We start from the raw sequence: 22,611 nt of genomic DNA, 5'->3' as shown, positions 1-22,611 counted from the left end.
GAAGGTACTTCATGCCTGACCAGAAAGATATTTTATTTTAAAATTATTTTTATATCTGGTGGACTCTTGCACAAGCTCATTATAAACATGGATGTGTATATATAAATAAAGAGCTTTTTGCATCAGTATCATACAAAGACTTTTGTTCTTTCTGTCATTTTTGTTTACCAAACCAAGCTACCTAGTTAAACAAAATGTTTTAGAGTTGTAGTTTTTACTGTCTTAGTTTCAAAGCTCTTCAAAGCCAGTTGTTGACTTAGAGAATTAGCTCTGATGCTTGCTTCTCTTGCACCCCTATATTTTTGTAACAATCCTGAAACCCATATAATGAATTAATAGTAAACTCCAGATGGAGTAAATAGATTTAGTGGAATTACTAATGTACTTCGAGTAGCATGTGATTATTGGTGTAAGAAAGACTAGGGGAGGTAGTGGAAGCCATACTAATATTGCTAGTAAAAAGTTTAGGGTGTTTTTGTGTTCTGCTACTGTTTGTTCTGATAAAGAACAATAAAATGAGAATCTGAAGTAGCATATTGGGTAATGTAAGCAGGAAAAAGAAACCTGAGTGAATTGTTGCTTAATATATTGGAGAGAACCAATATGAGGAGCAGCTGACACTGACTAAATTGGAACTGAACTTCTGCGAAGGAAATTGAAGTGGTTTAGGAAATTGATAGAAGTTGGAGTCTGCCAAGGGCCTTGGGGCATATGGTCTGGTGTGCTTCAACCTCATCAGTCCAGCTTACTGTAGTATATGGTATGTGGGTAGGAGCTTTGCTTTTTGTTTGCTGTTCGTAGCACTGTTTGGGAAATGTGACCCGCTGTGCTGCTGCTCAGCTGTTCAGTCTTATGGATTCCTGAGTAATTTTTATCAAGTGCTTGTCTAACCCACTATTAAAAAATTCTGATGATGAAACATCTGTGGTCTCTGTAGTTAATCCTTCCTAGTTTAACCTTATTTGCTTGTGATGTTTGTCCCCAGGTACTATGCTAATCTGTTTTTGTGTTACAATTCAAGCCAGTGGTGATTATTCTGTATCCCATCAACATGAGAATGTGTTACTGCTGCTTTTTTTTTTATTCCCAGAGAGTCTCTAGCATCTGAAGGTATTTGTCATCTTTCCTTGTTTCTAATTGCTCATCTTACGTTCTGAAATGATCTCCAACTGGTGACTTACATTGGTATGCAGATACTGCGGAGCACTTGATTTGTGCGAGACTTGAACTATGTTCTTAGTGAAGAAAACTCAAAAGGTGAACTGTAGCTTAAGTAGAGGAAAGAAATAATGAGTTCTTAAATATAGTAAGGTTGCTGCTCTATATAGACCAAAAGTTAACGATCAGCAGGTCAGATGTTTCCAATCCTTTAAATTTCACACTTAAATTAAATTAGTTCCTTTTTGTTGTAGTTTCTTACGAAAATTAAACCATCGTAGTTGGTAAACCATCTCATCCTTATGTTAAAAGGCATGCAGAGGCTTCTTGCTTTTGTCAAAAGTGTGAAACACATGCAAGTTAGTAAGAGACAAAGCTCTAGACAGGGAAGACTTTATTTATAGAACTGCAGCTAAACTGAACCTGAATTCCCTGAAGCTTAGTGTGGATGAGCAAAACTACAGATATTTTTAAGATCCTCAGTTATTAAACAAAATAACAAAGAGCTACTGAAAGTCCCAAAGCAAACCTAATCATCACCATGGGCTCTTGCTAGCGAGAATCAGTATAGTAGTAGCAGATGCGTTGCACGTATGTATTGTACACTTGCACTTTAAAAGCCTAGCTAACTGGCATACGGTTTCTTTTTTTTGCTCATCATCTGCCCATCCTGGGGAAAAACTGATGTCCCCTCCAGTCTTGCTATGTGCAAAAAAAGTACAATGGGAAATTTTTATATCAGAAGAATTATTCTTCATCAGTTCAATACTTTCCATTGACTTCCATTACTTTTATCTAGTATTATGTATGAGTTCGACTTAATCTGTTGAGAACTAATAGTGATCTTCCGTTCCAGACAATATTCAATAGGAAATCTGCAACCATCATTGCTGAAAAATGGAAGATCTGACTTTACACAGAAGTTCTTGTATGTAGGCAATGGGTACAGTGTTCACTTTCAGATTTTTTTCTCTGAAATTTTTCCTACAAGTCTTAATTTTTATCAGTTTTCTATTTTGAATGCTGCTTCATTATTTTTTCCTGCCACCTTCCGCCCTGTAATGACAAATATATCTGTGAATGTTTCTTGTACCATCTAACTAGTTCACAGTATTGATTAGGATGTGGTGGCTGAGGTTCTAGTAACCCCTTCAAAAATTCGGTTTTTGGTATTGACAGTGTGACAGCTTATATCCCATATGATTCAAATACCCATCTGCGTTTGCGTATTTTTCATGTACGTTTCTCTTGACCTTCTTTTACACAACATCATTTGAAGTTTCTATTCCTGGATCACTTTTGTAGGCTGTCATCAAAACTTATCAGTGCAGGGGGAATAATAAACATCTCTAACTGCAAACTAGAACTGAGACTTGCTGTGACCCTCTCTTCCTTGCGACTGGTTTAGCAATGGAGAACCTTTTGAGGTAGAGACCAGAAGTTATTTCTTGCAAAAACATCTGGAAAGAAGAAAGGCAAGAATCCCCCTCACAGTAGTCCAGTTTGATGAGCATTTCAAGCCTCTGACTCCTCAATGTTGTTTTCACTAGATTTAGGCAAACTGATGATCTGTTAGATTAAATAGTATTAATAGTAGTTCCAGAATGAGAAGTAAATATCTTTAAAGAGTTTGTAAGAGTTTTAGATCTTTTCCTACAGAAAGCTGTATTGATTCTACAGAACTAACCTACATTGCCAAAAGTTATAGCACTGGTTCTCCAAAATCATAAATAAAAAAAGAAACCTACATAGACTACTAGGTGCCAAATAATCTTTGTGTTAGTAATTGGAGGGCTTTGATTAGTGATAAGTTGAAATGAGGTCCCTGGAAGTCATCTTATTGGAGCTGACAGCCAAGGATGAATGTTGAGCCCTTGTCCTGCCTGTGTTCTGTAGTGGTGCTGTATCAACAAAGGTCTTGAGTCAGACTGTGGTCAAGAAGAAAACCCTCAGAAATGAATTTCTGGCTGTGAATTTGTCTTGCATCCATTCCCATGCCCTCAGGTCCATCTGGGATGAATCGTCTGGCTTTGGCTTAAAATAAACTGTTAATTTGTGTTGTAGGATTGGCTCCCTTGCAGTTACGACACTGGCAAAATAGCTGAACAGAGTGATGCCGCTGCATTTTTGTTCTGCCGTCAGCTTTAAGTCATTTGTATAGGAAAGGAATTGAAAAATGTCTGTGAGTGTAGGGAGGGAAGGGTTGTGATGAGAAGAATATTCAGGAATCTTGACTTGCCAGGAAGACCTCTCCTTATTTCTTCTCCCCTTTTCCTACCTCATGATGTTTATATTTTATGTATTAAAAAAATCACTAAATTCTTCATGCATGGGCAGGTGGTTTTATTTTCTGAAGAAAGTGCAGTTTACCTGTGTCTTTGGGTGTTTTAACCAGCAGTATCTGGGGGTATGGGCCCAGTCCAGTGTTCCTGCATGTTTTCCTCTCCTCCCTCATGCAGCTGATGTTAAGAGGTGGGCACATTCAGGAGCTGCTCACCTTTTCTTAATCTATTAGTTTATCTTGGATTCTATCTAATGTTTTTTCTTAGGCCAGCAGTCATTCAACATCTGTCTCGTTGAGGAGAAGGTGCCCAGAGCATCCTGTAACACCAGGAATGGATAAGGAGCTAGTCCTGATATTAGCTTGAATCTAGTAGATTGACAGGCTGCTTCTGAGGCTGCCATCTTGTTTAATGATAGTAATAAATGAGTTGTTACCCCAGCCAATACTGGACAAGGAGTTTGAAGGTAGTTCTTGCAAAACTCGACCTCACTCTTATCAGACAAACCATTGCTATAGCCATCGAGAATTTTCCTTCCTGAATAGAACTAGTCCACCTAGGGGAGCTGAGCTTGTTTGGATTGGCAGCAAACTAAGAACAACTTCACCACTTCCTAGCACTTGGTCCTCCTGCTCTACAAAATGTTATATTTACAGAACAATGTCACGCTCCATGTTTGCAGGAGCATGAAGTAAGGGCAAGTTCTCCAGTGGCAGTGATGTCCTAATGAGTAGTCACCTTTCTTCTTGGTAGGTCTCTAGCTAGCCTTAACCTTCAAGATTGTGTACAATGCATTACAGGAATATTAATGCAGGAAAATAGACATCCCCATCCTACAGGACATTTTCAGTTCTTATGTGCCTGGTAGCTTGTTGTACCTGACAGCAAAGGGTGGCTGAGATGCTGGGAGTGAATCTCTCAAAGCCATTTTTTCTGTGCAAACCTCCCTTTGAGAGCAATTTTTTTGCCTTATCTTTAGCTTGCTGGTAGCATAGGATGGTATGTTAAATATCTAAAAAGTAAGGGTTTCTATAAAAAAAAGATGGTGACTATTTGATATTAATATTTATTCATGTATCATCAAATATATCTCAGTCTGTTAATAGCTTCTTTGAAAATAATTTTCTGTTGTACAAGGAGTCATGATTTATAGAAATGCACAAATAGGAATGCAGAAAGAAAGCAGTAACATAAATAATGCACAGTTACCATGTTGTTGAAGGTGGCTGGTTACCTTAGCTGTCAAACCTGTATTACGATTCTTATCAATTGCACAAACCAATGGAATTTCTCATCCTTTGGAGGAGACCCCAGCTGGTCTTTATGGATGTATAAACACTGGTCCCAAGAAAGAAACAGAGCAATTGTAAAAAGTGGCATGGCAAGCTACTTGTCATGGTTACGCTGCTGAGTAAGTGAGGATATGAGTGGGTGCTGAGGATGCAGAGCCCTTCAGGGTAGTTTTGGAAAACCATGTAAGATAAAGGGTACTGGGTCTGGTGCAGACATATTCCTATTGCCTTTTGGGAGTATTTTCTGGAGTGAACTGACCCCTGTGGTTCGTGTTGGTGTTTTCTGGGAGACAGCTAGGTAGAGTGATGAGGACAGGATAAAAGGGTAGGCCGGGGAGCAGGAGAGCCAGAGTTGGTCTTTCAGCTGACTCGCTCCTGGGGGTCTGCTTCACCTCTGTCCTCTCATGGATGTCACATTCCATCTGGAGCTATTGAGGTACCCGTTCAAACCCTGCTCCTTTGTTAAAGTGGCTGTGGGTCTAGGTGGCCTTGGAGATTTATTTACAAGGAGGCCAAATGTCCAAAGAGTATTTTAAGAGTTTGCAGGACTGCATTCACACTTGGTTCCATCTTCAAAATAGCTCTGTTTCCAAAAGCTGTGCTATATAGCTGCCTGGGTTTTTCTTCCATGTTTCTGCCAAGCATGGAGGGATCTCTTTAGAGGTTTTCTGTTGGGATGCTGTGCTGGTGGAAGGAAACTGGAACTCCAAGTGATCAGCTTGTAGTGAACTCCATCAAGAGTGAAGTCCATGTGGGTGGCATGTCTGTTGTTGCAGGAGGGCTTTTCTTTGATGAAGTTCACAGGATCACAGAATGTCAGGGATTGGAAGGGACCTGGAAAGATCCAGTCCAATCCCCCTGCTGGAGCAGGAACACCCAGATGAGGTTACACAGGAAGGCGTCCAGGCAGGTTTTGAATGTCTCCAGAGTAGGAGACTCCACAACCTCCCTGGGCAGCCTGTTCCAGTGCTCTGGCACTGTCACTGTGAAGAAGTTTCTTCTCATATTTAAGTGGAACTTCCTGTGTTCCGGTTTGTACCCATTACCCCTTGTCCTATCACTGGTTGTCACCGAGAAGAGCCTGGCTCCATCCTTGTGACACTCACCCTTTACATATTTATAAACATTAATGAAGTCACCCCTCAGTCTCTTCTTCTCCAAACTAAAGAGACCCAGCTCCCTCAGCCTTTCCTCATATGAGAAATTCTCCACTCATCCAGTCATCTTTGTGGCTCTAAATGAGAATGATTGGTTACAGCTTGTGTGGCTTGTCCCCTTATTCTTTAATCTTCAGTGTCTTATTCTAGTAAAATATAGTAACTTAAAAACTAATAATGGTTTCTGCTTTGCATAAATGTTCTGTGGAATCAAAGCTTCTATTTTGAAGATTGCTGAATTGTATGGCTAAAATTGATCTTGTACTCTAGGAATAAAAGTTGAAGTGCACGGTCTTTCAACTGAAAACCACTGCAAGTTTTACATCACAGATACCAAATAATTTGCTTTCATAATCAAATGTTTACTTGAGGGTGGTTTGTTTTACCATTTCTAGTGAAATTTGGACAAATTAATGCTTTTCATATATTACCCGCTTGTATTGCATAATAAAGATACTGTTTTCTCTTTTTCTAAAAGGCTTATAACAAAAAGAAAAAGGAAACATGGGGAGTCTGTATCTTCATTGTAGCAATTGATCTGGATGAAATGACATTCACTTTCACAGAGCTTCTGAAAAGTATTAGCATAAGGTAACTGAATTTGAATGTGTGAATTTAGATATCAACAATGAACTAGTCAACATTTTTATAAAGAGAATGTTTTTAAGCATTGGGAATCTTTGTGTATATCAGGCTAGCTGATTTTAAAGTGAAGGCTACTTATGGGAATTTTGTATATTTTGGTAAACTAGGAGTATTGCTGTCATATTTTAGTTGTGAGAGCAACAATACTTGTTTGATTCCAGCTGTGACTGGCTTTGATTGTATCACACAGCTGATTGTATCACACAGCTTGTTCTTGTTCAACCTGAAGTCTTCATGAATTTAACTTGGTGTAAATTACACCTAAAATATTTGCCTTAATTTCCCTGTATAAAACCTTTTTACCAACATTAGGCTTAGGCTAAATCAAGAAGTGGGGAAAAATTGTTACTCTTCAATTAGCTTGCCATCATGCTGCTCTTTCAGACGTTTTAATGCCAGTCTAAATTTTGTGCTTCTGTATATGCTTTTTGCTAAGGAATTGTCACTGTTCTATTGTATATTCACCAAGTTCATAATACATGAATTAAAATTATAGGACAATATCTGCTTTTAAGGTAAATTTAGGTGGCAACTGCAGTTGACATACCCTTGTGTTGTATTAATCTAAGGAAAGGATCCCAGTGCTGTCTGCCTAATAACTGTGCTGTGTGTTGAGAGCAGGAGCGGAGCCTTGGGATGCTCTAGGGCAGGAGGCTCAGGCAGAACGCCGGGCTCATCATGGTGCTAACCCCAGGCTTGGGGATAAAAACTCTTTTATTGGAAGTCATCAGTTTTGATTGGACTTCTCCAGAGCAGTGGGCAGGTCCTATGTTTCTATTTAATCTCTTCAGTCTTGACTGAATTTGGAATCTTGTGGATGAAATCTAATTGCATTTGTGCAGCGATGTTCAGCATGTTCCACCTGAGTACAGGCCAACTTGTGCTGAAAACTGAAAGAGATTTTTTTTCCCTTGGGGTTTCATAGAGTAAGCTGTTACTCTGGCAATTTTTATTTTAGCATTACTCAATTGCTTGTTAGCCCTGGGCTTTTTGTCAGCTGTAAAATCGATCTGGCAGAGATTTCTACCAGTCATCTTATTCTCTAGAGCCACACAGACATATTGGCAAGGTTTTTTTTTATTCTATGGTAAAAGAATTCCCAAATGAACTCCTGACCATTTTTCTGTTCTCTTTTTTTAGTCTAAAAAAAGGCCAATCCATCTCAGAATCCTTTTCTCTGATAAAGGATCAAACTATATTTGATATAGTTGAAATAGTTCAATATATTTGATAGCATCCTCCTTCATTTTTAGTAGTCTGCTCATTTTGGTTATGAACAAAAACATAAAATGCTTTCTTGATGGCCATAACATTACATGGATGAGTAGGGAAAACATTAATCCCCTCTGTAATAGTATTTCCAAAGGGTGGGGCTGTGCTTGTCCCCACTGCCTGTTGTAGGATTTGTAATTCAAGTAACTCAGTGCATTCATCTTACTTTTCATTCCTTGGTCTCTCTTTAGCATGGATGGAGCCAAGGGTCATGTTCTTAAAGCAGTAAGAACATTTCTGAAGTAGAACTTTTAGCTAGAGCAGAAGAATCAAGATGTCTGTGTTTGATATTTGCAGTTTTACTGACAGAGCAAGGAAGAAAGATGTGTCTAGTGAGCAGATCCTGACTTCTACAGATAATATCTGTGCTAGCCAAGAAAATTGTCTTTCTGTAGTAAAGCCCGTATCACAAGAAACTCGTGCTACCCAGTTAAACAATTTTCCTACCTCTGGAAAATTTAAAGGTGGTGTATGGGGCTCAAGGTAAGCAAGTCATGTTTTGCAAAGCAAGGTGCTCAGTCACTGCTAGTTGTAATAAGAATGTGCTGGAGTCTAGTGAAGTAAGGCAGTGGGTTTTGGTGGTGTTTTTAAAGGGCTATTGCATAATGGTCATTCTCAGTTATGATAACCTGGCATATTTTTTCCTTTTTTTCCAGTGTATGCACATTTTTTCAGTTTCTGAATGAGGTGGATGTTAACATGGACACTGTAAGCACTAAAGTTGATAGCACTGTATCAAGACTGAAAAAGAAATATGATGTATTGCTTGCACTATATCACAAGTTTGAAAGGTAGTATACATTTTTCATTTCAAAATGATGAATTCTTTATGGCTGTTAACATTATGTATTTAGACTTTTCCAAATGTGTATTAGAAGAGCCCGTTTAAACTCTGCATGCTAATATTTACAATGTTTACATGTATTGAATAAACACTTCTTCTATTTGACTCCATAACTATTACAATGCTTTGTTGCAGTACAAACAATAGTAAGAGCAGCATGGCAAGTGGTTACTAGTCCCTTTATTTAAGCTTTTTACAAATATAAGGATTGTTTTACTATATATATTTTTTTAATTTAAGGGACTTTCTATTTCTAACTGCCCACCCCTCCCCAGGTTCTGTTCTAAGAGTTTCTTTCTAAGGGAAGGAAAAAACAGCACAAATCAGATAGTTTCTCTCTCCCAGATCTGGACCTGATGGCTTTTTGTTCCAGTGCTTAGAGGCATTGCAGAGCCTGCTCTGTTAGCAGTTCTCACTGTAATCAAGATAAACTTTCCCAAGTGGTTTAGCTGTGACCATACAGTGAAAATAGAGGGGTGTTCTCTCCGTGTAGAATGCACTCTGACGGACATATTCAATTTAAAGAGCTTTCTGTGTGTACCTTGACAATTGGGAGATTTTCAAATGGATGCTTTTTTTTAGTTGCTCCTATTCCAAGGTGGTAAGTTGCCACACTCTGTGCTTTAATGTGAAGACAGAGAGGAAGGCTTTTGATCCTTTTATAGGTGAATGTGTGCTGGTTATAGGTGCGTGTTGGCAAGGTCTGATATCCTCTAAGGCAATTTTTAATCAGTGTGCAATTCTCTATAGCACAGTCCAGTAGAAAACTGTTTCATGTCATTAAGCATTGAAGCATCATTCTGTGATGCTCATACTACTTGATCCTGGTGCTTCAGCCCTGTGGTTCTTCTCAGCTACAGGAGCTGGAGTCACAGTTTTGCCTCCTGAACCACAAAAGACTCTCAACCCTTATGTGACCCTTAAAAGGGGCAGCAGGTCACCCCTTAGTAGTTTCTAGAATCAAGACACAAATGTGATATAAGTTTTATTTCATTTTGAAGTCCAATCCAATCACACTGTTAACTTGGATAATGTATCACAACATTTTTGTAAAGTTTATAGCTGCCTTAAAGCTATAAAGTGCTATGAAACTTGTAAATAATTTGGGTTTACCCATTACAAGTCTTCTGGGCTTATAAAAGTGTCATTGCAGATTTATGCAGGCGTGTTTTTGTTTTTGTCCCTCTAACTCTTCTTTGCTTGCTTATTTTTTCAAAATTTGAAATGCAGTAACAATATTTTTTCAATCAGAAAGATCTGAAATTTGTTTTACCCCTGTTTTCTTTTGAAGAAAATGAATTTATTGGAAGACATATACCTAGAATAATTAGGAAGAAACACTATACTGCAGGGCTTGCAGTGACACTACAGAAAGAGTAAAGGTTTTAAATTGCCCTTTTACAGAGTGCTCTGCACAGGTGTGGTACATACTTTACTATGTTTTACAAGCCACTGAGTAACAATGTACATACAAATCCTGTCTTTCTGGAAAAAAACAATAACAAACTTTATTGTGCCTAATTTAAAATGTTCTATGCAAGCTTTTACATAAGCATGGAGGCAACAGTATTATTGCAGCTCTGGCAGGGCTTTAGTTGCTCTGTTATTAATCTGTTTTCCAAGAGTCAGCATTTTTTAAAAGTTAGAATGTTTTGTGTACTGGTGTATTTTTCACTACATTGCAGTAAAAGGTATTACACAGTTTGCTTTCAGAGAAGTGTTTAAAAATAAGCATTTCTTTTTATTTTCTAGGACTTGTGGCCTTATTTATCTGGAACAACCTAGTAGTGAGTAAGTCTGACTTTTCAAAATTGTGTTTCTCAAGATAAGATGTAAAATGTGTCAGCACTTTATTTTTTAACCCACTGAGGCTGACCTAAGTCATAGTATGTCATGTGTTTAATTTAGACTTAGAGAGGACTTTGAATTTCAGTGAGGGATGATGAAAGCTGCAGAAGTTATATGTAAATCTTGATCACTTCTTCTGTGAAGGATCACCACCTAATGGCAGGTGTCTTGGCATGGTGGAAACAAGCATTTGGAGAGTGACCTTCCTAATCATAGCAACAGATGAGTAGATGAAAAGATGCCTTAGCAACTCCCAAATGGGATTGTGTTCATGCTGTGACTGGAGAACAGGGCATTAGTCAAAGGCACAAGAGAGAAACCAGCTCATAACAGTTAAGTGAATTATGCGCATTCACTTTCTTTTCCGTGGATGATATGGATATGTCCTGATTCTTGAATGGCTTTACAGAGACTTAATTTTTTCAAATATATAGTCATAATTACATAGGGAATGGAATGAGGTAATAAGCGTAACTATATGGAAAATGTTGCATATTGTCTTAAATTGTTCTGTAGACTGAAGCATGTTTTCAGAAACTATAGTTTAAAATGGTACAGAGCTGTTAATGCAAAGCCTTTATTTCTGTGTCTCTACAGGATTTCTGCTGAACTCAGTTCTGTATTAGTCCTGAAAAATTACTGGATTACTTTTTTGCTGGCAAAAGGTGAGTTTTGATTTAAAGACAGTTATTTTTAATGAGTATGTTTGAAGTGATTTTATGGGTTTGTTTTGTGTCCAGTATTAGACTGGCATCCTTACTACAAGTGTTCATAATACAGGCCCACAATGTTTGGATTGTGTGGCTTTTGTAACTACTCAGTAATATTTCTTTCTATACAATCTGACTGCACTTTTAACTTCTGTTTCTGCCTATGTATATAAATATTTTTTAAGCTTTATAAGTTTTTTACTTTGAAGGTTGGTATTTTTGTATTTGAGTGTATTCTGAGGTGCTTTATAATCTGCCAATATTTTAATAATGGATGATTACCTGAAAAGACCTGCAGAATTTTTAATAGCTTACATATTACAAATAGATAAATAAAATTTAATAATAATATATTTTAAGATAAGTCCCAGAAATTATGTATACTACAATTCTTTGTTGAAAAGGCTGAAGATCCAGTTAAAGCTGAGTGATGAAACAATTTGGGTAGCCCATGGAGTTCTGTCTCATTATACTATTCCTACAAAAAGGAATGAATCATATCTTAATTGCTGTGTTATCAGTGAAGTGTGCACATCTCTGCCCTTGAAATCGGTCCTGGATCAGCTGAGCTTCATGGAGCTTTTACACTAGAATTCTCCAAGCATAAGCATAAATCTGAATTCAGTTTTTCTAGCCTGCCTTTTCACTGAGGATAAGGAAAGCTAAAATTAACCAGCAAATAGTTGAAGTCACAGGAGAGCCTGGGTGATGCTTGCTCATTCTGATACAAAATAAGTGTGAAAATTGCACGTGTCAATAGAGCACGATTAGTGGTCTGTAGCCATTCTGGGTTACTGTGGGCTTTCCAGATTTTTTGTGGTGATGCACGCTATCTTGGAATGGCCCTGGAAATCTTCTCTGGTCTACGAATCATAATTTGGGAACAACTGGAATAACGTACTTTTAAAAGCGCTTGTCAGGCTAGTATTTGTGTGGCTTTTAAGTCAGTTCATATAAATTTGACAGGCTGAGCATACAGTGTGATAGCACGGTTTGAATTTTTCTTCACTATATAGTAGCAACTCCTGCTTTCTGAATTCTTTCACAAAACTTAAGACTACATAAAAGTGAGGACAAATTGAACACAAGAAAGAGGTACTTACAGGCAAAATAATCTGCAGAATTACTCCACTAGACTAAAATTAAGAAGAAATCAGGAAGGAGCACTGAGGTGGGAATTTTGTACACAGTAAAGTTATTTACATGTATGCTATCTCTAAAGCAACAAACCTCTGAAGAGTTCTATAATCAGTAGCCTTTAAAGAACACTGGCATTTCTGAATTCTAACTGTAGTGTTTTATTAAATGAACTTCCAAATCTTTATTTTTTCAAAATTACTCTTAAAATTAAGTCAAACATCTCACAAACATATTTTCTTTACCTTTTTAAACTTTTGCAGGTAAAGTGTTGCAAGTGGAAGATGACCTGGTGATTTCTTTCCAGTTGTTGCTGTGTGTCTTAGATTATTTTATCAAGCTGTCACCTCCTGCTCTGCTCAAGGAACCATACAGTAAGGGTTTCAGGTTTTTTTCTTTCAAATTGGGTTAAATTTCTATTAGTCATGCTAGCAGTCATAATTAATGTAATAAAACTTCTTCAGCTTATTAAAATGGATTTTTTAATGTTCTAATTTAGTTTAGATTATAGTGAACTTGAATTAAATTACCTGAATCTGGCAGTGTATTTAACTTTTTTTCCTACCATCCATTTGCTATGTTCTCTGCCCATACAAGCTGTTCAGGGGCTTGTTGAAACAGCAGTTCTACTTTGGTAAAAGAATTCAGGTTCTGGGTAGATGATGAACAAGAACTATTATTTAGATTTGCTTTGAGTTACAAAAGGAGAAGGTGGTGCTATGACTATTTCGTTGACATAGAATGGTGTGATGACAACAAAAATGTGCAAGATACCGGACTATACAGGCATTTAAAAGAAATTTAGAGTGGATAGAAAACCTAGTTGTGGTGGTAACTCAAAATAAAATGGTAGACATAAAATGTAGATAGCTTTGCTTTTATTACATCCCCTTTGTTATTAGCAAGTGTCTTTTATCTTAAGTAAAAATATAATGGGTATTCACTATATACACTTTTCTTCAGCAGTAACCTTGTGTACATTCAGTTTTTGTACCTAAAACCTGGAAAGCCTGGTTAAAAGGAAGGGAAAGTAAGCATTTATGGTAACTTTCAAAGACAGAATTCCATTGTTGTTGATTATTTTCTTCTGCAAACCATAGTATTTAAATACTGAAGTATTTGGAGTCATAGTATGTAGAAAACAATTATTTGATACTTATTAGTTTATCCTCTTCTGAGTTTGGATACAAAACTAATATTTATAGCCTAAATTTACTTGCTTTTTTCATTTGCTTCACAACTAAATACCAACTTGGGTAATTTTTTAGAATAGTGGATGTATTCACTGCTATATTCTTTAAATTCCATGTTTTGGAGGATATTTATCTGACCTGGTAGCTATTTGTTGTGGGTAAGAACAAATAACCTCACTTTTATTCTGATCTAAATACAAATAAAGGGTAGGAAAGGATGGGCTTGTGACAAGCAAATCCCTACCCTCCTCCAGTACTATTTTGAATTTAAATTTGTCCTTCACAGTAGGACAGACATATGCTACTCCTTATTTCAGATGTTACAAAGCAGTTCTTTTTCAAAGACTGCTGAAGTGAAACTAGCTGGTTTTGAACTGCGTTCACACTGATGTATTTTTGTTAGTGAAACCACGAAGACCAGGAGCTCATTATTAGAAGCAGTTTGGTTCTGTGCATTCTATCTTGGAAAGAAACACTGCCACTTCAGACTAAATTGCAAATACAGCTGTTACTGTCATAAATGTAAAGCATTGATTTCTAACTTGAAGCTGCGTGATATGTGCAGGTGCTTCATTCCTTTAGCAAATAACACAACATGTTGTTCAAATCCTCATGACCAAGAGGCTTCACGTTGTGCTAAATGATGTCAAGCTTTATGGTCTGGCTAAGGCTGAGGGGATTATGATGCAGCCACCCAAGCAGTGTAGTTTGTCAGGTTTTCTCGGAACAGCATGTGGATTAGAATGTCAGTTTTAAACCAACAATAGTTAGTGATATTAACATATATTATTAATATAATTAACATATTTTAAGCTGACAGTGTTGAAGCCACTTTGAGCTTAACAAAATGAAATGGTTTTACTTCACTGAAATGGTTTTACTTCACTGAATTAAGGTTTTGTGATATCTTCAAGGTGAACTTGTTGGTTCCTGCTTGTTTGTTGGTGGTATTTGGGGAAAGGAGGAATTCCCTACATAACCATATTTCCAGGTTCCCACCAGCACTTAAGTCCTGCATTGACTCTGTTAACCTTCAGACATATCAGATGAAGTTACTCTTTCAGCTCCTTCTTTTATACTTCTATAAAAATAGAAAATGTGAAAAGATACGGGTTTCCTAACTTTGCGAAACAGGTTCTTATTCAAAGCTACTTACAAAAAGTGCTATTACGTTCTGCATTGTATAGCTTTTTAAGAAAGCAAAATGTCCAAGTACTGAAATAAGAATTTAAAAATGTTTTTGTTTTGTGTAGGTTTTTGGTAATGAGGGTTTCTTACCCAGCTGAACAGATAGAAAGGGAAATTTAAGAGGAGAACCTGAAAAATCATGTAAAAATGTAGATCACTTAGGTTTAAAAACATATATCTCTTCTTTCTTAAGACAACTCTAACCCTGTGATGGTTCTGACTGTCTTTCCAGAGTCTGCTGTGTCTGCAGTGACTGTTAATGGTTCAGCTCGAACTCCAAGAAGAGGTCAGAACAGGAGTACACATACTTCAAAGCAAGTTGATACTGATACAAAAGTTATTGAAGTCCTTTGTAAAGAGCATGATTGTAATTTAGATGAGGTAATGCCTGTGTTTTAGTCTGTTAGATCTTGCTGCTAAACTTCACTTGGAATATGTGTTTATTTAAATGGTCTTTTTAAATCTTAGTAGCTGTGCTTGCTTGACTCTTCCCTCAAGTTCAGTAAGGAAGGTATTCATTCAGTAGGTAGTTTAAAAAAAAAAGCCCATGATAAGAAAATATACTCAACAAGCACATTGCTTCTGTGTGGGATCTTAAAGACCCCATTCCTCTTCACTGGTAAATCTATTCCTGTGTAGAAAGTACTTCTTTTTTTGAATATCCAAGCAGATGATGGAAGTGGAAATACAGGAGGACTGGGAAGAGTGCAGTTCTTTCCCAGTTAAGTCATTTAATGTTCCAGCAATGGATTATGTGCTGCATGCTTCCATATCACACTACGTTTTGGACATGTAGGCAATTTCAGTTTTGCTTTATCGAAAACAAAATACAGTGCGTTGCGGAAGTATCTCATTTAGTTTCTTGATTTAAAGATTTGAAAACAGTAAATGCGTAGTTGCCTCTGTATATTGGTAATGTTGTTTTTTTTTCCTTTTTTTTAGGTCAAAAATGTGTATTTCACAAGCTTTATTCCTTTCTTGAATTCTAGTGGTATTGTAGCTTCAAATGGACTACCAGAGGTAACTGGAGGAATTTAAGATGGTTCCACAACAGTGCTTTACTTCATGCCAAGTTGCTCAAGATTTTCACACTTTCAACTTTCACACATCAGTGAAGTTCTAATAGGTTCTTCTAAGATCAGCTATCAAAATGTGTTGTTTTTCAAGAATGTGGCTTAGCAGAGATTCCAGTATTCACGGAGTATATTTAGCTTTTACATTTGAATTTAATAAATTGATTTCCTGAGGCTGAGCCAATGCTTTTGCTCAAAGCAAAACATGACGTAAGAGTTTCGTATCCATGATCTTGGTGAGGTCATTAATCTAAAATACAGTTATTACAATATCAAGTTTCTGAAGTCAGTCTGTGAATGCATACAGTATTAAATTACACACCTTAATTTAAATGTAATTGGGACATATTGCTGTAGTCATGCTGGAGAGATACCCAAAAGATTAGGCTCAGTTTCACAGCTAGCAGAGTTTGGACTGCTGTGTGCATGCAGAATTACTTTCATCTCACGGAGTTGTAGCCTGGATGCAGCCAACTACCTCTATGCAATTGTGTGCAAGAATGCGCCTTAGTAGGGAACTTCTTGCAATGTGTTCACATCCACTGCTTAAAGAGCAGGTTTAGCTGTGTGTCACCAATAGATGTGGTAATGTGAAAATAAGCAGCTCTGAAGCTTGTTCAGACTGAAGGCCTACAAGATTCAGCAAAGTGCATGTTCTGTTTGGTTTCATAGTGTGTTGGGTGGGGGACAAAATATGAGACCCACTGAAGTTCTTAATCTCTTCCAAAATGAATTTCAAGGTATCAGCAGTCTGTTTAAACTTTTTAATTTATGGGTGTTGGTAAGCCATGTATGAACTTCCAGGCAAAGGTCATTACACAGCTTATTCTCAAATTAGTGAGGGTTCTCATCCATGGCTGTTCCATTTAAGCATTAGTATCAAAATTACTGATTTAAGACTCTGCTGCTGAAAATGGTGTAAGATGAAGTATTGAAGGAGAAAATCTAGTCACCTGATCCTTGCCCCTGAACCTTGAATGCCTGAAGGGATGTTCTAAAACAAAGCAGAAAGTTACAGCTACATTTCAGAGGCACACAGTTCATGTAAGATATCCAGCTAACCATCAGCCAAAGCTGAGATCATCAGTACAATAACTGGTAATATGGGATGTTTAAATTGACTTTCATTTTCATTAAAAAGAACACCAAGCTTTCAATGGATTTAATGTTGTTTCCAAAACAAAGAAAAAGCTTTTGAGGCTTTATTTCATTTGTCTTCACTCTGTGTTTGGTCAGACTTCGTGAACTGAAGAATAGATCGATTCAGCGCTCTGATTTTTGGCTGAAGATTTCCTCACAGTTAGCCCGGTTCATTTAAGAACTGCTGGGTTTTTTTGCAGTGAGAATCTGAAGTTTCTGCAACTTCATGAAATAATGAAATTTTTAAGACAAAAAACCCCACATAAACCATTAGGAAGATAATGAAAACTGAAAATAAAACGAACTTGTAAAATTAAACAAGCAAAGCAATAGTAAGAATCTAAAGATAATCTTTGATTTAACAATCCTAATCTCAAAGTTTTAACCATGAGATCATTTTGGAGCAAATTCATTTGGCAAAGGTAAAAGAAGATGAGGAGCAAAGCTGTGTAGGAGGTATTTGTGGCTTGCTTTTTCCTGGGACTGATAGGGGACTAATTTGGGTTAATGTCTGTTGTTGCCTGCTTTTCTAGCAGGAATTTACCAGAGTGTATCGTCATTTAGTATGTTTGAGGGCTCAGGGAACAGACAATTGAGGTGACTGCCCACTTCTGCAGGAGCACAGCAGCACATTAGAAGTGGAGGCTGGTATCTGGCCCCAATTAAAAAAAAAAATTAAATTCCAGACTTCCAGTTAGTGTTAGTCACTCAAAATAAAATAAAAAGCAAAACAAACTGAAAACCAAACTTTTAACGGTCATTTAAAAAACAACAATGTAGATACAAAACAATGGTCTATGTCTTTGTATAACTGCACCAGTACAAATATTAATATGAAATGGAGAAACTTGTATGGTTAGAACAAGAAGGTTTGAGTTTGTGTTTTGGCCTTTATCTCCAAACCAGGAGAGAGAAGGACCAAGCTGATTGTCTGACACCTGTTCTAAAGACAATCATTTTATGTTTCCTGCTCTTGGAGACCCTTTTTACTCTGGAAGGAAAGATTTAAAAGCCTGGAAATGTTAATTTGATTTGCTGGTCTGTCTCTCCCACTCCAGCTATTTTTAGCTCTTTTACAGTGTCAAGACCTACATTTCTTCAAGGAAGTCTTGTGATCTTTGCTTTCTCTTCTAAAATTATCTTTGTGTGTGAGCAATAATTTTCCTTTGGATATGTTTCAGCTGTTTTGTAAGAAGTGACTTTGTGAGCTCCAGTGTCATTTTCTTAAAATTTCAGCATTGTATACATGAAGTAGGACTAGCTGATATTATTTGGTAAATTGTCGAACTTGTTCCTAAAAAATAAAGTTGGTTTTTAATGTTTTTTTGAGGTTGAGGTTCTCGTGAAACAGTATGATGAGCTCTATCTCAAAAACAAAGATATAGATGCAAGATTATTTCTGGATCATGATGAAACTCTGCAGCCTGATGTCATAACACGGTAATATTTCCATTTACTGATTTAATTTTGTAATGGAGAACATGAACTTGTTGTGTACTGCCCCCTCATGTTATAAATGGAGATGTCTGTAACGTGTTGACCTCTTAGGTTTGTTGTTGAGTTGAGCTATTTCTGGCATCACCAGCCTTGCTTTACATTATTGCTTAACTAATTAGAAAACATGACTGTAACTCTGCCTGAAATGATTTGGAAAATCTACTCCAATTCTTACTGTGTGGGAGCACCTGTCATCCAGGGGAAGCTGAGGAGTTGTGAGGAGGCCGAGGCCCTGCCATGCGAGTTGATTAGGTTTGCCTGATGTGGCATTATGGCTCTGGGGCCACCTGGCATGGAATGGCTTGGATCCTCAGTGTCCAGATCCTCTTTCCTAAAAACCAGATGGTGACATTTGGAAGCTGTCTGCTGGGAGTCAGCCCATTCTGACTTCTGACCTGTACACACATATTGTTTGGGGAGTGGTTGTTTGCATGGGACAGAAATGTGCCACGAATGGTTTAGCTGAATAAGCAGTCAAGTACCATTGATGAGGCACATTCCCTGGTGCTGTTGGATAACAAATATCATGGACCTGTTGGAGAGGGTCCAGAGGAGGCCATGAAAATTATCAGAAGGTTGGAACAGCTCTGCTGTGAGGACAGGCTGAGAGAGTTGGGGTTGTTCAGCCTGGAGAAGGGAAGGCTCTGGGGGGACCTTATTGCGGCCTTTCAGTACTTAAAGGGGCCTGTAACAAAGATGGAGACAGACTTTAGCAGGGCCTGTTGCAACAAGACAAGGGGTAATGGTTTAAAACTAAAAGAGAGAAGATTCAGGCTGGACGTGAGGAAAAAATTTTTTACACTGAGGGTGGTGAAACACTGGCCCAGGTTGCCCAGAGAGGTGGTAGATGCCCCATCCCTGGAGACATCCCAGGCCAGGCTGGACGGGGCTCTGAGCAACCTGATCTAGTTGAAGATGTCCCTGCTCATTGCAGGGGGTTGGACTAGATGACCTTTGAATGTCCCTTCCAACTCAAACTAATCTGTGATTCTGTAATTCTATTTTATTGATTTTATTTGTCATATGCTTAAATTCCAGTGGTTCCTGACAGTTCAGCATTTCTGTAACTTGATGTGAGCTCACAATGCAAGTCTGTGACATTATGGTAGAAAAATAAATTCACTTAAAATCGGATTAAAATGTAGCTAATACTAGCTGTACACATAAATTAAGCTGTTTGCAAACAGAGTTCTGGAGAAGAAAAAAAAGCTTGGAAGGGAACTTCAAAGGTTATCTAGTCCAGCATCCTGCTCAAAGCAGATCTCCTTGGGAATTTAGTTTACATTGTTCTAATAACTTCTAAAAGTCTGTTCTACAGTTTTATCTTTAGATTAATAAGTTATAGAAAAGATTCCTTTTTGAATTACCTTATTTATTCATGAGTTTGTTTTCCATTTCTGTAGCTCACAGTTGGAGAGGACGCCACTGAACAACAATCCAGATGAGGAACTTAACCTTATACTTCCACAGACTCCAGTTCGGTATGAGTTTTTCTTTGAAGTTTTGTTCTTTTGTTTAATACCCTGACTAGAAATATTAATCTTTAGAGTAGTTGTTTTAATTTTAAAGAAAACTATATTTTTATTGCTTTTTCATAAGACAGGCTGTAGTTCTGATCACTAATGAGCAGTGAGCATGTCCTGAGGGATGCTGAGTGCCCTCAGTTCCTGGTGAAGCTGTTGCAAAACAGAGAAATCATTTTACTGAGTTGTCTAAGAAGGGCAAGATGTTGGTAGATTACTGTATTTGTTCTTGTGCCAGTGCAACTTTTTACTTCCACAGTAGTACTTTTGTCTGCTCTACTTCCATCTTCCTTTCTCGTCTTTATTTTAGCTCCCTATCTTCTGGCTTCTTTTCCTGATACCAAATTGTATAAGCATACACGTTTCTTCTCCCATTATCTTTTCCTCCTTTGTATTGTTTTTTCTGTCTGGGAAGATTTAACATTTAAGAGCACCAACATATCTTGGTATATGGGGAAAATGGATAGATATGGTAGAAACGTGGTGTTAATTGGTGCTTGGTTGATCTACAATCAAATGCAGAAAAACTGCAAGCTTGAATTCAGTTAACCAAAGGAAAGGAAGTTATTTTTGCTTTTATTAAAAATACTTCTCCAGTGTTTATATGCTTGTGGAAGAATGAATTTGACTCTTGACTTGTGCATCTGCTATAAATCTACGAAATGCCACCTGCAGAAACTAATTGGTTTTGAGCCAACAGAGCAGCAAGGTTCTGAAAAGCTTTTTCATAACAATAATGAAAGGATACATGCAGCTGAGATAGATATTGATCAGTATATGAAAGCACTTTTAATTGCCTGTGACTGCAAAAGCTTTTATTTTATAGCGTTTGTGGTCCTTTTAGTTTTAAGTTCCAATCTCTAACTGCCAGTGATGCTTTTTCAGCTGTAAGGGCATGAGTTTGCCTTCCAGTTCCCAGACTGAGGGCAGTATTAGGAACTAGACAATCTATAACATGCAGTGTATTTAAACAACAGGGTCATTGACAACAAATTCCTTTTTTGACAAACATAGCTATTGACACTTCTCAATTATACTAGAATTAAAGCCCTCTAACACTGTGAAAGATGCTTCATTAAAGTTCTTCATATGGAAGTCTTATCAAGAAAGTACAGGAGTACCAAGTTTCTGCGTTGCTAATAATTAGAAATGTGGGAAACCAACTTTGATCTTGAGAGGAGGTCTAGTGAGATACTTACATTCTCTTCATCCACACTTGGGTCTCTGAGTTTTCCAAAACTGATGCCATTTAAGGAAGTTCAAGCAAAGGTTTATTTGAGCACAGTGATTTGGGTTGTGGTAATGTTTTTCATAAAGCCACCGAACCGTCACTAGATGGCACTAAACCTTTGGTCACCAGCAAAGAGTAGTAAGTCTTGTCATTAACTCTCCCTTAATTAGCTAGAACCGCTTACAGGTTATGTTGAAAGCACTGTGCTTATTACTTTGAATCTTCTTATCTTCTTTCTGGACTTAGACCCTAGGCATCTGTTCTAAAGCCCCCTGAAATTAGTGAGAATCTAATAATTTTCATCAGTGGATTTGTATCTGGTCATTTATATATAAAGAAGTAGATTAAATTGGTAGAAGTACTAGTTCCATTTTGGTTTTTCCTACTGTCCTTATGCTTTTCCTTATCGCTAGCAGAGTTTTGGTAGAAGAGACTTTATCAAAACCTTCTGAAAAGTAGATTAAAGAAAAATGCATCTTTGCACTACTACAGTTGTAATGGTTGAGCATAATTTTTTTTCTTCACTTATTTTCTGAGTGAGATGAGCCAATTTGAGGTTAAATAGCCCAAAACCAAAGAAAGAGAAACCACAATGAAAAATTCAGAAAGTGACAATACCACTGCAAGAATCAAACTGTTTCTCAGGAGTTAGAAGAAAAAATAATACACTAACCTTTCTAAAATAATAGACACTTAATGCTGTTGCTTAATACACAATTTTGAAATATATTTCAAAAAAGAACCAGACTACAATAATACTTACAGATGTACTGGATATATTATTAGTTCTGTATGTTTTTTGAAATAATAAAGGCAGAGCAATGCATGACACCTCCAAAAGTTGGAAATGTGGGCTGTTTTGATGCTAGTTCATGCTCATATGTTCTTGTCCTGTATGACAAGATCATTATTGTTCTTATTTTCCCACCTGTAGAAATTTCAGTCACCTGGATATATGCGCTATTTGAGAAGGGGAATTGTTCTGCTATCTTAAAACAATGATCTTCCTGAAAGTAATGAAAAATGTTTGTCGTCAGGATTTTGCTTCTAGAAGAGAAACTGAAAAATGCTTTCTTCAGAGAGACAGACACTCTAACAAGGCATTTGTCTGTGGAATAAACAGCAGGATCCTATGTACTTGTCTTCAAAGTATCCCTAAATAGTTAAATTATTAGAGCTTTTCTGATATACTGCTCTTACTTTGGTTAGCTTTAGGCTTTCTCCGTGTTAAGACATTGGATATGAATCAATGGATTGTACTTTTGAATTTGTTTTTAGCAAGGAAATTCTAGGCATTAAGTAGAGATACAAATAGTTCTGATGTCAGTGTGTTTTTCGTTTTTTAAATTCTGTACGTGTAAAATAATGTGAATAAGATCATATATGGAGGCATACTTCGATACTTCAGTATATCGAAGTTG

At 37.2% G+C, this 22,611-nt stretch overlaps 1 protein-coding gene across 2 annotated transcripts in view; it reads left to right on the top strand.

Annotated features, from left to right (window-relative positions):
- RB1 (RB transcriptional corepressor 1) overlaps positions 1-22,611 on the top strand; it is an 80,610-nt gene that overhangs the window by 3,999 nt on the left and 54,000 nt on the right. For both annotated transcript variants that reach the window (XM_065053795.1, XM_065053802.1), the window contains exons 3-11: positions 6,368-6,480; positions 8,463-8,597; positions 10,403-10,441; positions 11,096-11,163; positions 12,609-12,719; positions 14,959-15,107; positions 15,669-15,746; positions 18,270-18,379; positions 19,840-19,917. In XM_065053795.1, coding sequence (XP_064909867.1) covers positions 6,368-6,480; positions 8,463-8,597; positions 10,403-10,441; positions 11,096-11,163; positions 12,609-12,719; positions 14,959-15,107; positions 15,669-15,746; positions 18,270-18,379; positions 19,840-19,917 — 881 coding nt within the window. The remainder of the gene's footprint in view (positions 1-6,367; positions 6,481-8,462; positions 8,598-10,402; positions 10,442-11,095; positions 11,164-12,608; positions 12,720-14,958; positions 15,108-15,668; positions 15,747-18,269; positions 18,380-19,839; positions 19,918-22,611) is intronic.

Source organism: Columba livia, chromosome 1 (assembly GCF_036013475.1).
Source record: "Columba livia isolate bColLiv1 breed racing homer chromosome 1, bColLiv1.pat.W.v2, whole genome shotgun sequence".
Classification (NCBI taxonomy): domain Eukaryota; kingdom Metazoa; phylum Chordata; class Aves; order Columbiformes; family Columbidae; genus Columba; species Columba livia.
The sequence above is the reverse complement of the archived record's forward strand: the minus strand, read 5'-3'. Positions and strand labels throughout refer to the sequence as shown.